The sequence below is a fragment of the Lontra canadensis genome, unplaced genomic scaffold (genome assembly GCF_010015895.1).
Source record: "Lontra canadensis isolate GAN:19392208 unplaced genomic scaffold, GSC_riverotter_1.0 scaffold663, whole genome shotgun sequence".
Lineage (NCBI taxonomy): Eukaryota > Metazoa > Chordata > Mammalia > Carnivora > Mustelidae > Lontra > Lontra canadensis.
The window spans coordinates 25,812-39,539 of record NW_022631647.1 but is presented as its reverse complement, the minus strand read 5'-3'; the positions used below and the strand labels follow the sequence as shown (position 1 = coordinate 39,539).

Here is a 13,728-nt window from a genome sequence, read left to right as displayed (position 1 = left end):
AACAATCATCGAGAGGGCTTTATTAAAACAGATTTTGCCCCCCCCCCAGAAATTCTGATTCCTAGCCCTGAGGGAAAGCCTGAGAATTTATATTTCTAGTAAGCTTTTAAGAGATGCTGATGTTGGATCTGGGTAGCTCAGTCGGGTAAGCAGCCAATTCTTGGTTTTGGATCAGGTCCTGATCTCAGGGTTTTAGGATCAAGTCACGTGTCAGGCTCCATGCTCAGCACGGAATCTGCTTGAAGATTCTCTCTCTCTCTCTCTCCCTCCAACTCTGCCCCTCACTCCACCTGTGAGCTCAAATTCTCTGAAATAAATAAATAAATAAATAAATAAATCTTTTTAAAAAAGAGAAATGCTGCTGCTACTGTTAGTCCATGGTCCACACTTTGAGAACCACTATTAAAGGAGATCTAGATAAAGATTAGGAGCAAGGGCTTCTGCTCCCTTACATGACTTTCCATTTTTTAAAAAATATTTTTTTTATTTATTTGACAGACAGAGATCACAACTAGGCAGAGAAGCAGGCAGAGAGAGAGGTGGGGGAAAGAAGGCTCCCTATTGAGCAGAGAGCCCAATGCGGGGCTTGATCCCAGGACCCTGAGATCATGACCTGAGCTGAAGGCAGAGGCTTTAACCCACTGAGCCACCCAGGCACCCCATGACTTTCCATTTTTAAAAATCAAAAGACAATCTGCATGTCCATCGATAGATAAATGTGTAAAGAAGATGTGTGGGGGGGTGTCGGTGTGGGTGCGTGCACATGCACGCGCACGCGCATGTAATGGAATATTACTCAGCCATCAGAAAGAATGAAATCTTGCCATTTGCAACAATGTGGGTGGAACTAGAGAGTATTATGCCAAGCAAAATAAGTCAGTCAGAGAAAGACAAATATCATATGATTTCACTTAAATGTGGAATTAAAGAAACAAAACAGAGGGTATATGGGTGGCTCAGTTGGTTAAGTGACTGCCTTCAGCTCAATTCATGATCCTGGAGTCCTGGGCTCCCTGCTCAGCAGGGAATCTCTTTCTCCTTCTGACCCTACCCCCCTCATGCTCTCTCTCAAATAAATAAATAAAACCTTAAAAAAAGAAGGAAACAAAACAAATGAACACGGGAAGGGAAGGAAAAATAAGATGAAAGCAGAGAGGGAGACAAATTATATAAGATTCTTAATTATAGGAAAGAAACTGAGGGTTGCTGGAGGGGAGGACGATGGAGGGATGGGGAAACTGGGTGATGGGCATTAAGGAGGGTACTTGGTCTAGTCTAGTAATTTTACACCTCCATTTAACTGGATGTTACATGCAACTGATGAATCACTAAATTCTACCTCTGAAACTAATAATATGCTCAAATGTTAATTAAACTGAATTTAAATTAAAAGAAAAATCTCTAGCCAAGACCATTCAATGGGGAAAAACTATTCTTTTCAACAAAAGGTGCTGGGACAACTGGATATCCACACGCACAAAAATGAAGCTGTATCCTTATCTCACACCATGAATAGAAATTAACAACATATCAACATGAATCAAAGACCTAAATGTGTAACAGCTAAAACTATAAAAACTATTAAAAGAAAACATACGGGTAGATCTTCATGATCTTGGATTCAGCACTATATTCTTGACACTAAAAGCACAAGAAACAAGAGAAAACAGATAAACTGGACTTCATCAAAATTAAAATAAAAAACTTGTGCTTCAAAGGATACTACCAAGAAAATGAAAAGACAACACAGAGACAAAGTAGGAAAAAATATTTGCAAATCATGTATCTGAGAAGGGACTCCTCCTATCTAGTAATTTTACACCTCAGTAATAAAAAGAGAGACCAATTTAAAAATGTCAAAGGATCTGAATAACGGACATTTCTCCAAAGAACATATACAAATGGCCAATAAGCATGTGAAAAGATGCTCAACATCATTAGTCATTAGGAAAATGCAAATCAGAACCACAAAGAGCTTCTATTTCAAGGCACTAGGAAGGCTATATAAAAAAAGAGAGAAAGGAGATTAGTGGTTGCTTTGGCCTGGTTGGGGAAGGCCAAGTGGGGAAATGATAGCTAAAGGGTACAAGGTTTCTTTTTGAGGTGATAAAATGTTCTAAAATTATTGTGATGGTTATACATATTTGTGAATATACTAAAAACCATTTAATTGTACACTTTAAATGGATGACTTATATGGAATGTAAACTGTATCTCAATAAAGATGTTTAAAAGAAATTAGCACATGAATAACTATAAAAAAATAATAATAGTAATCATCTGTAGGCCCTCAAGAATTTAACCTTGTTCCTTCAGCAATCTGATGATGTCTTTCATAGCTGTGTATTGACTTCCTTGTCTAGTTTTAAATACTTTGATGGCAAAAATTAGGCTTTTGGCATAAGGATACCACTCTAAACAGTTCAGCATTGTCCCAAAGGTACTGACTCTGCTGAGGATTCGGTGCAGTTACAATGCGACAGTGCAGTGATTCTCAGTATTTTTAGAAGATGAGGATCTCTTTGTTTTTCTGTTCACTGTCAACAGTTTTTATCTCCCACACACGTGTCATGATTCATTGACTGACACTGAAAAAAACATAATGACCAGAAGTTTTTATGTATTTGATAATGCTTTACAATGAAGTTTCATTTAAGTATGCAATGCCCACATGTATTTGAAAATTGGTAGTGTGGTATTCGTAAGATGTTTATTTATTTCTTCTACAGATCATTCTTAGTGAGCCTGTGATTTTGCTGACCCCTGAAATAATGTTGACTTCCCCTGTGTCCTACTGCCCCATTATTTAGGCATATCATTATTACTTTCATATCATAGAGCTCTCGTGAGCAAAATACCATATATTAGGTATATCATATAGTGCTTGGCATTTAAGTGATCTCCATCTTGCTTTCCCTTTCCTGTGTTACCATCAGCCAGTTTTGAACACAGGGACATTCTGGGGTCTTCTGGGTAGTTTGATTCCAATGGAACAGAGTTTCAGGCAGTGAATGGGGGGTGGGGGCACGCCACTTCTCTGAGAGGGTGGGTGAGAAGGCATGGAAGATCTCCTAGAGCAACAGTGTATCTCATAATTTACCCAGCACAGAGAAGTCCGTGTTTTAAAAATGCAATCCAAAAGTAATTTTGAGGGGCGCCTGGGTGGCTCAGCCGATTAAAGCCTCTGCCTTCGGCTCAGGTCATGATCCCAGAGTCCTGGGATGGAGCCCCGCATTGGGTTCTCTGCTCAGCGGGGAGCCTGTTTACCCCTCTCTCTCTCTGCCTGCCTCTCTGTACTTGTGATCTCTGTCAAATAAATAAAATCTTAAAAAAAAAAAAAAAAAGTGTCGGCTCAGGTCATGATCTCAGGGTCCTGGTATCAAGCCCCACATCAGGCTCTCTGCTCAGAGAGCCTGCCCTCCCCGCCCCCCCGCCTCTAGGCCTACTTGTGATCTCTCTCTGTCAAATAAATAAATAAAATTTTTTTAAAAAAGTAATTTTGAAGCTATAGGAACTTTGTCTTAGTCTGTTCAGGCTGCTGTAACAAAATAGCATAGACTGGGTTGCTTCTTACAAACAGCACTTCCTTCTCACAGTTCTGGAGGCTTCAAGTCCAGGATCATAATGCCAGCATAGTCACATTCTGGTGAAAGCCTTGCTCCTGGTTGAGACCTGCCACCTTCTTTTTTTCTTTTTTTTTTTTAATTTTTAATTTTTTATTAACATATAATGTATTATTAGCCCCAGGGGTACAGGTCTGTGAATCATCAGGCTTACACAATTCACAGCACTCACCATAGCACATACCCTCCCCAATGTCCATAACCCAACCACCATCTCCCTACACACTTCCCCCCAGCAACCTTCAGTTTGTTTTGTGAGATTAAGAGTTTCTTATGGTTTGTTTCCTTCCCGATCCTATCTTGTTTCATTTTTTCCTTCACTACCCCCCAAACTCCCCACATTGCCTCTCGCATTCTTCATATCAGGGAGATCATATGATAATTATCTTTCTCTGACTGACTTATTTCACTCAGCATAATACCCTCTAGTTCCATCAACGTCATTGCAAATGGCAAGATTTCATTTCTTTTGATGGCTGCATAGTATTCCATTGTGTATATATACCACATCTTCTTTATCCATTCATCTGTTGATGGACATCTAGGTTCTTTCCATAGTTTGGCTATTGTGGACATTGCTGCTATAAACATTCAGCTGCATGTGCCCCTTCCGATCACATTTGTATCTTTAGGGTAAATACCCAGTAGTGCGATTGCTGGTCATAGGGTAGCTCTATTCTCAACTTTTTGAGGAACCTCCATTCTGTTTTCCAGAGTGGTTGCACCAGCTTGCATTCCCACCAACAGTGTAGGAGGGTTACCCTTTCTCCGCATCCTCGCCAGCATCTGTCATTTCCTGACTTGTTAATTTCAGCCATTCTGACTGGTGTGAGGTGGTGTCTCATTGTGGTTTTGATTTGTATTTCCTAATGCTGAGTGATGTGGAGCACTTCTTCATGTGTCTGTTGGCCATCTGGATGTCTTCTTTGCAGAAATGTCTGTTCATGTCCTCTGCCCATTTCTTGATTGGATTATTTGTTCTTTGGGTGTTGAGTTTGATAAGTTCTTTATAGATTTTGGAAACTAGCCCTTTATCTGATATGCCGTTTGCAAATATCTTCTCCCATTCTGTCAGTTGTCTTTTGGTTTTGTTGACTGTTTCCTTTGCTGTGCAAAAGCATTTGATCTTGATGACGTCCCAATAGTTCATTTTAGCCCTTGTTTCCCTTGCCATTAGTGATGTTTCTAGGAAGAAGTTGCTGCAGCTGAGATTGAAGAGGTTGCTGCCTGTGTTCTCCTCAAGGATTTTGATGGATTCCTTTCTCACATTGAGGTCCTTCATCTATTTGGAGTTTATTCTTGTGTGTGATGTAAGGAAATGGTCCAGTTTCATTTTTCTGCATGTGGCTGTCCCAATTTTCCCAACACCATTTATTGAAGAGACTGTCTTTTTTCCATTGGGCATTCTTTCCTGCTTTGTCAAAGATTAGTTGACCATAGAGTTGAGAGTCTATTTCTGGGCTCTCTGTTCTGTTCCATTGATCTATGTGTCTGTTTTTGGAGACCTGGCACCTTCTTGCTGTGTCCTCACATGGTGGAAGGGGCTAGTAAGCTCTCAGCGGTCTTTTTTATAAGAGCATTAGTCCCACTCATGATGACTCTCTTCCGACCTAGTCACTGAATAAAGGCCCCACTTTCTTCTACCATCACATCGGGCATTAGGATTTCAACCTATGGACTTTGGGGACAAAAACATTCTGACCACTGCATTCCATATTGAAATTATTTCAGAAGTCTCTCTTTTCTCATAGGTATCAGGAATTAAGGGAGTCACTCCAACAATGTAGACATCGATGGGGTGCTGATAGGGAATATGGTGGGATAATGCCCATTTCACTCCCTGAGGAACACAGGCGAAAATGTGAATCTCCTCATGTCATGAGCAAAGGACATCAGCATTATGGATTTGGTGGAGAAACCTGGCCAAGGTAAGTAAACTTTCTGCCCTTCACACAGAGGTCTTTATTTTTCATTTTTCTTTATTTATACTATGAGTTAATCTACCTCCAAACTTACTTCTTTTACTGTTTATGAAAAGACACAGATGGAAAAACTAATTATATAATTTCTAATTCTGAAATCAGTAAAAAAAAAATCTGTGTTTATGGATGTTTCTGCAATCCTTAAAGATGTTTAAGTATTGTGGTCAGAATTTTTAATTAATTCCCTTGCTAATTGCATTTTATCTAAAACTAGATGGGAATATTCCTGAGAGACATTAAATTAAAAATGTTTTTGCTTGAGCAAATAGCTGGCCTAATTTTTACAGATGTTGTTGATTTGGGGAACTTTTGATTTCTAATTTGTTCATCAGTCTGTACTCATCAGAATCTACTGGGCACCATTTTCAAGTATTAAAATGTTGCAGTAATCATTTATAACTTTTACAGTCACTTTCAACAATTTTATTCAGAACACATTAAAACTGAAGAGAAAGCAAAAAAATCTGAGTAAATTAAATGTCACATTAACTATTTGTGAAAAATATGAACTTTAAAAAAACTATGAAATTTACTCAAAGCACAATCAAACTTTAACATGGTACCTACCTACTTGGTTGTTTTTTTGTTTGTTTGTTTGTTTGTTTTTACGAGATCATGCCAGTATGTAGGATTTTATTTTAAGATTTTATTTATTTATTTGACAGACAGAGATCACAAGTAGGCAGAGAGGCAGGGGGAAGCAGGCTCCCCGCTGAGCAGAGAGCCCAATGTGGGGCTCGATCCCAGGACCCTGAGATCATGACCTGAGCTGAAGGCAGAGGCTTAAACCACTGAGCCACCCAGGTGCCCCTACAAACCTGTTTTTTGTTTTTTTTTTTTAAGATTTTATTTATTTGTCAGAGAGAGAGAGGGAGAGAGAGTGAGCACAGGCAGACAGAATGGCAGGCAGAGGCAGAGGGAGAAGCAGGTTCCCTGACGAGCCAGGAGCCCGATGTGGGATTCGATCCCAGGACGCTGGGATCATGACCTGAGCCGAAGGCAGCTGCTTAACCAACTGAGCCACCCAGGCGTCCCTACCTACCTGTTTTTATCTAACAATCCTGTTAGATTGTTTACAACAATCTAGCTAAAGCCATTTAAAAAAAATAAATTAAGGAAGACAAGCTGCAAGTAGAGAAAGAGCCACATTAATGACATGTGGCAGCCAACAACCTTAATGAAGCCTCAATGAAGCAATAAAAAAGCAGGCAAATGAAAAGGCCTGTCAGTCCTATTAGAAAGATGCAAATATCAACACATTATTAGATAGCAAGGACCTCAAGATCATTCATTCATCCAACACATTTTTTAAAGTCCCCACTCTCATGGAACTTACTTTATAATATAATACAGATCTATAATATCTTTCCAAGGAGACTATTGTTCTCCTGGTTTTATAATACACAGCAGGACCTTTCCCTGGATCAGACAACTATGAAGTTGTGGAAAGGGACTGGAGTCCATGTTTCTTTGAGTCCAAAGCCCAAACAAATTCTTTCACCTGTTCATTCCACTCATGATTTACTCCATTCATTTATGCAGCAATTCGAGTAGAGTAAGTATTGTGCTGGATACTAGAGGTACAGCTCCTTACAGAGTTTATGTGGAATACCCTCAAAATTTATGTATTAAAAAAATGCACAACCTTCTAAAAGGATCAGAATTGTACTCACAGAATCCTAGAGCAAAGAGAGACCAAAGATGAGTGTCTTAAGGGAAATACAGTTTGAAATGAGAGGTTTGTGTTTGCTGTCTCACTGAAGGCAGCCTTGGGTGGGCCACTGGGAGATGAAGTACTGATGTTCCAATTAGAACGCCCACCATCCCCGACTCAGAAATGCAGGTTCCTGTGTTCTGTTCTCTTCACATCCTTTTAGGTCAAATGTAACCCCTTTGGCGTATTTATCTCTTAAAAATATATTTAAGACACAGTCCTGTTCTCAGATATAACGCACATCCCTTGACAAACAACTACAACATAGTTTTTACTTGTTTCTTAATAGGGAATAACTTGTGTCACAGTATTTTTCTTTCTCCACAAAAAAGGGCCTTTTATACAAAATAATAGAGTATTCTCTAGCTCTCTGAGGTGTGAAGCCTCACGTGGTCCACATAAGAGCTCCTGCTACCAATCATACTCTACCACCTTCCCTGCAGGGGATTTGCAGGGGGGTGCTGTGGTGACACGCAGGCGTCACTTACTGGGAACAGGATCACTCCTTTGCCCTCCTGTCATCTGACTTGGTAAACTGAAAGCACCTACTGCTTAGAAAAGTATCTAGTGAAATGTCCTATGGTATGTCATCTGAGGTTAAGAAAGTAAAAGAACACGGCTTACTAATGGAATTATGATCACATGCATTTATATATGCATTTTCCAGTGCAAAGTCCCCCTTCCCAATGTCACTCTTCCTCCCAGCGCTTCATGACATAACTATATCTAAGTAAAACTCTTGTAAAGGAACTTTAACAGTATCTACTTAACCAGAGGGGCAAGTTTCAGAAATTCCAAGCAAAGCTGTCATCACCTAATTTGGCACACATTCACTTAGAAGAATGACGTTACAAAGTAATAAAAATTTGTAACTTCATTTTCACTTCCATAAACACTTCTCTTTTTTTAAGATTTTATGTATTTATTGAGAAAGTACACATGTGTGTGTGAAAGCAGAGACAGGGCAGAAGGGGAGAGAGAGAATCTCAGGCCAACTCTGCATTGAGTGTGGAGCCCATGTGGGGCTCGATCTCACCCCCCTGAGATCATGACCTGAGCTGAAACCAAGAGTCAGACGCTTAACCAACTGAGCCACCCAGGCGCCCCCATAAGCACTTCTTTTTATAAGTTAGTAAAGTAGCAACATTTTTACTTTATTTCAGAAAAAGGAAATGGATCTTCCTCTAAAGTACTGGCAAATGTTAAGAAGCTGTTAAATAGACATCCAGAGCTCTGTGAACTAAAGACTACTCTGAAATTCCTGCTAACTCTAACTAGCACTCTATAATAATGATAAGTAGTAGGGGCAGTGGCAGTGGTGGTCGTGGTAGTGATGCTTGAAGGTTAATGTTTATGAAGCAAAATCATAGAATATCCCTCTCCTGTTACCTAAATAAGTGAAATAAATAGGAAATTTACCAGCAGGCCCCTAAACAATACAAAAAGAACACCTTACGCCATTAATTTGAATGTGCTAAGGAAAGAAAATTCTATGTAGTTTATTGCAGTTCTAACTAAATGTTTCTCAAGAGGGCATTTAGAGCAGGACAATTCTTTGTCCCATATACTGTTAAATATTTAACATCTCTGGCCCTTAACCTAATCCCAGTCTCATTCATTGTGACAACCAAAATAATACCAGCAGCATGTATTTCCAGACTCTCCCTGGAAGTGCTGGAGGCGTAGTGGGAAGCCACATTATTGGTTGAGAGGCATTATACCCAATCCCATCCCTGCATTCCAAATGCACATGGAGACTAGGTGACTCAACAAAATCCTGATAATTCTCCAAGTTGAAGAGAAGATTGAAAGACTGAGTAGGTAATCCTGTTAGAGTAGAAACAATGCCTCAAGAATAGAAGCCTCAAAAATTAAAAAAAAATTAAAAATAAAAAATATAAAAATAAATAAATAAAATAAATAAATAAAATAAAAATAAAAAATAAATAAATAAAATTTTTTTAAAATTTAAAAAAAAATTTTTTAATTCATACTAAAAAAAAAAAAAGGAATAGAAGCCTCTATCTTAAAACAGCAAAATTTCAAGAGAGATGAAGTTGTGCAAAATGTGTACTCTTCCAGAATACTATGATGACTCGAGGGAAGGTATGGCTACTTCCCTAACTGAAAGGAATGAGCCTTATAGAGGACATTTAACAGGATCTTAGACTGTCGTACCCCAGATGCTTGTATTCTACCTGACACAACCTCAGCATTTACTCTCTGCCACCTCCATCCCATCAGGCTAAAGAAATACGGAGACAATAATATTCTGTCGTCAAGCCTGTAGCACAGACAGAAAGGCAAACTGATTTCAGACGACAGAATCAAGAATTTACTCACACTGTATCACAACAAATAGCTGGGTTTAGACAGAGATGTTCATTAAATACATGCAACATGAGAACATATGGTGAGGCAATTTTGTAAAACAGGAAAAGATATGATATATATGTATAATACATATATTACATATTTTTTAATATATAAAACACATGAAGAAACTAGTCTGAGAAAAAAGAGCCCAGGAAACAAAAGTAGATTCTCTAAAGGACAAAATAAGTATGTGGATCTAATAAAAAAAAAAAAACCAAGATGATTAAACGATAGAACATTATAAAAGGAGAGATCACAGGGCTAAGGGAAAACTGAGAAAAACAACTACACAAAAGCACGCACAAATCTAGTACAAAAAGCAGCAGCAAGAAACAGAATAGATGTGACTGAACATCGGTAAGGCAGAGGGGAAAGATGAGGATATTAAAGCAATAAAAATAAAGATATGCTAAATTAAAAAGATAAGAATAATTACTTATCATAAGGAAAACTAAAGTCCCAAATGTAGATCATCTAACAAGTAAAACAACAAATAATAAGTAAATCTAACAGAAATAACTACTCAGAAATACACAAGAAAGTTCCCTTGAAATTAAGAACTGAATCTGAAAATCAAAAAGACTTTCCATACAATGGAAAAAAACTGAAGTGGAACTACTGACACTGAGATACAACCTAGTTATATTATTTTATTCACAAAGAAGCCTGTGTTCTCAGGCCACTCACATTCAAATCAAAGTCTAGGGCAGATCAGATATGGACGACTGGCAGAACGGAGGGTACACATTTGCACCCTGGTTGCTCAAGAGGCTGGAAGTAGATTTTCTGGATTCTTCCTGGGCAAATGGGATATTCAAAATGTGGAAAACTAACAAAATGTAGAGAGGGTGTTCTAGATGCTAGCCATCCGTGCCGGCCAGCCGGCTGCCGTGCTAAACAGCGGCAACGACAATAATATACTTTTCTATTCAACGTGGGGTCCAGGGGCCGGCAGCATCAAGGAAACGGTGAATGCAAAATCTTGGACCCCACCCCAGACTGACCGAGACAGAATCCGCATTTTAAGAAAACCCCTCAGGTAATTCTAACATGTAACAAAGTTGGAGAACTGCTGCCAGAGTAAGAAAATGCAAGACTTTTTCATACAAATGAAAATGCACTCACCTCCCCAAAAGGGGAAATTCAGAGTCTTATCAGTTCCTGCATCCAGCTCCAAGTCCAAGAGCTCTGGGTGATGTTCTCCTCTCTAGTTCAGTCATAACCTTGTCCTGATATCCACAGCTATGTACTTAATGAAGTAAATCATCGTCAACACCCTATAAAGAGTAATAAATAAGGGGAAAAGTTGAAAGAAAAAAATAAAACTAGTTAATACTTAGAAATATAATAAATACATTATAATATTTCCCTGTTATATATTACTGTCTATAAAAACATACTTGTATATAATATCATTATCTATATATTAATATAATTACATACCTAGTTCCCTTTCCCTCAGCCAGCACCTGAGCTGGTAGGAGTTCATTACCTGGTGCAGTGCCTGCAGTTTTCTTCCTGAGAGATCTAGCAATTAGTGGTTCTGCCTGTGTGAAGCTATTATGCCACTAGAAACAATACCAGGAGGTGTCCAAAATATTCTTTAGATTCGAGAAACACTCCTTTTCCCCATCATGGCATAATAGCAGTCCTCTTACTCTTGACATTCAGGATCAATCATCCCAATCTACTTGGTATAATCCCTTCTTGCCTGTTTTCCCCAATCATAAGGAACCCCAATTACAACATCATCAGTTCAGCTTCCAATTCCGTGGGGCCATTGTGTTTCCTGATGAAGCATTTCTCCCTTGACCTCAAAACCAGCAAAACTCAACGTGGCTGGGAAGGAAGTAAAATTTTTCTCAAGTGTAATAATAAGTATAACAGTGAGAGGTACCACTCCCACTTCCACCCTTCATTTTTTTACACCATCCATTCTGGCTAGAGAAACCTTTTATTGGTCACTAGTTCAGAGCATGTGCCACACTCTTAAGGACAAGCTTCAACCACAAATGAATCTTCATTAGGCTCATCTACGTTCTGTAAATATGATAAGTGTGTGTGTTCTCTAAATTCAATCAGTGCTTTATTTCTTTGGTGGTAAATTGAGTTCCTTAGTGAAAAGGAGTATTTTGTAAGATGGCATGCAGTGAAGAAGGTATTCAGTGAGTCCACTGGTGATGTAACTGGCAGGAGTTTAGTGAGAAGGAAAGGCAAATCCATCTTTGTAAGTATATACTCATGCCGGGATAAATCACCTCTTTCCTGATGGAAGGGGTCCAGTGTAATCAACCTGCCCCCAGAGGCCTGACTAGCACACCTAAGGAGGTTTTTCTCTATGAGATACTTAGGGTTAGTAACTTCTGCTGGCAAACTCAGAGGTGGCCAGGTGAGTTTGAAGAGAAGTTCATGTTGCTGAATCTACCCATGACTTCTGTCCTGCCTCCATGATAACTCAGTGTATGAAGCCACGGAGCAAGCCCTGGGGTGACTGGAGAGGGCCTGACTGATACTCACAGAGTTGGTCACTTTATCTACCTAATTATGAAGCACCCTCAACTGTAGTGCTCTCTTGGTTAGCATTCTTGTGTGGTAAAAATAACCCTCACGCTCTAGGACCATTCTCAGAGGCCGAGAAAGCAAGTTTTTTAGAACCTATCTTGGGTAGATGAGATAAAAGATGAGTATTTAAAAGATACTGGGAGCCACAAGTGACAGCTGAGCACCACAATACATCCTAAAACATTACAGGCACCAAGAGTGAAGGCTAATGTAAGCTATGAACTTTAGGTGGTAATGATGTAGGTTCATCAGCTGTAACAAATGTACCACTCCGGTGGGACGTGTTAATCGTGAGGGAGGCTTAGTATGTGTGAGGACGAAGGGTGTATAGGAAATTTATCTTCTCTCAACTTTGCTGTGAACCTAAAACTGCTCTAAAAAAGTAAGTCTTTCTAAAAAAAGTCAAAGACAAGGTCCAGTTTCCTTTGACCACTGCCCTACTAAACCCAGTTTCCTTCCTAGAGCGAACCACTGTTACCACTTTGGTATGTCTCCTTCACACTTTTTGTTCACAATTATATAATCATACATGTACCCATTGAAAATATATGTATTATATTGTTTATGTGTGGAATCACTGCATATATAGTAGTAGGCAACTTGGTTCTTTTTTTCTCTTTACAATCTAGAGACTGTAAACACAGATCTATTAAATTATTTTTAATTTCTCTTTGTGTTCCACAATATAGATGCATCATGGACTATTTAGCCATCTTCATATTGTTTCCTCTTTTTTTTGGCATTAACTATACGTAATGAATATTCTTCTTGTACAGGCTTCCTTGAGCTCAGGCACAAATGTTCCTCTAGGGAAAATCCTTAGTGAAAGTTATGGGTCACAATATATGAATATTTTCAATTTTAGGAATATAGCCTAAATGCTTTATATTCTCATGGTAGTATATAAAAATATCTACGTCCCCATACTCTTGGACAACTGTGTTATATTATCAAACTATAATTTTTGCCCATCTAATAAGTATTAAAGGTTATCTTGGTTATCAGAGTACATTTCTCTGGTTGAGTACTTATGTTTATATTTTCTTATGTATGGTCATTTACATTCCCTTTTCAGATCTTATTCTTTGCCCATTTTTATTGTCTTTTAGTTACAGATTCTTATGTTCTACATATTAATCCTTTACATATCTTTTTGCAAAAATTTCTTCCAAACTTTTAGCTTTTTTATTCCATCCTGTCTTCAAAAGTTTTTCTGCTGATGTTACCAAATTTCCTTTTAGATTTTGAGTTTAAAAGAAAAATATAATTTAAAATGTTTTCCCCACATGGGGCACCTGGGTGGCTCCATCAGTTAAGCACTGGCCTCTTGATTTCAGCTCAGGACATGATCTCAGGGTTGTGAGATCGAGCCTGCACTGGGCTCTGCCAGGGGCACAAGCCTGGCTTAACATTCTCTCTCTCCCCTTCCCCCTCACCTCCACCTCTCTCCCTTTTAAAAAAAAAAAGAGTT

At 38.7% G+C, this 13,728-nt stretch overlaps 1 protein-coding gene across 1 annotated transcript in view; it reads left to right on the top strand.

Moving 5' to 3' along the window:
• Positions 1 to 5,378: 5,378 nt before the first annotated feature.
• LOC116863188 (uncharacterized protein C7orf31-like) overlaps positions 5,379 to 13,728 on the top strand; it is a 28,409-nt gene continuing 20,059 nt past the window's right edge. The window contains exon 1 of the mRNA XM_032850681.1: positions 5,379 to 5,551. Within this exon, the coding sequence (XP_032706572.1) occupies positions 5,448 to 5,551 (104 nt within the window). The 5' untranslated portion in view covers positions 5,379 to 5,447. The remainder of the gene's footprint in view (positions 5,552 to 13,728) is intronic.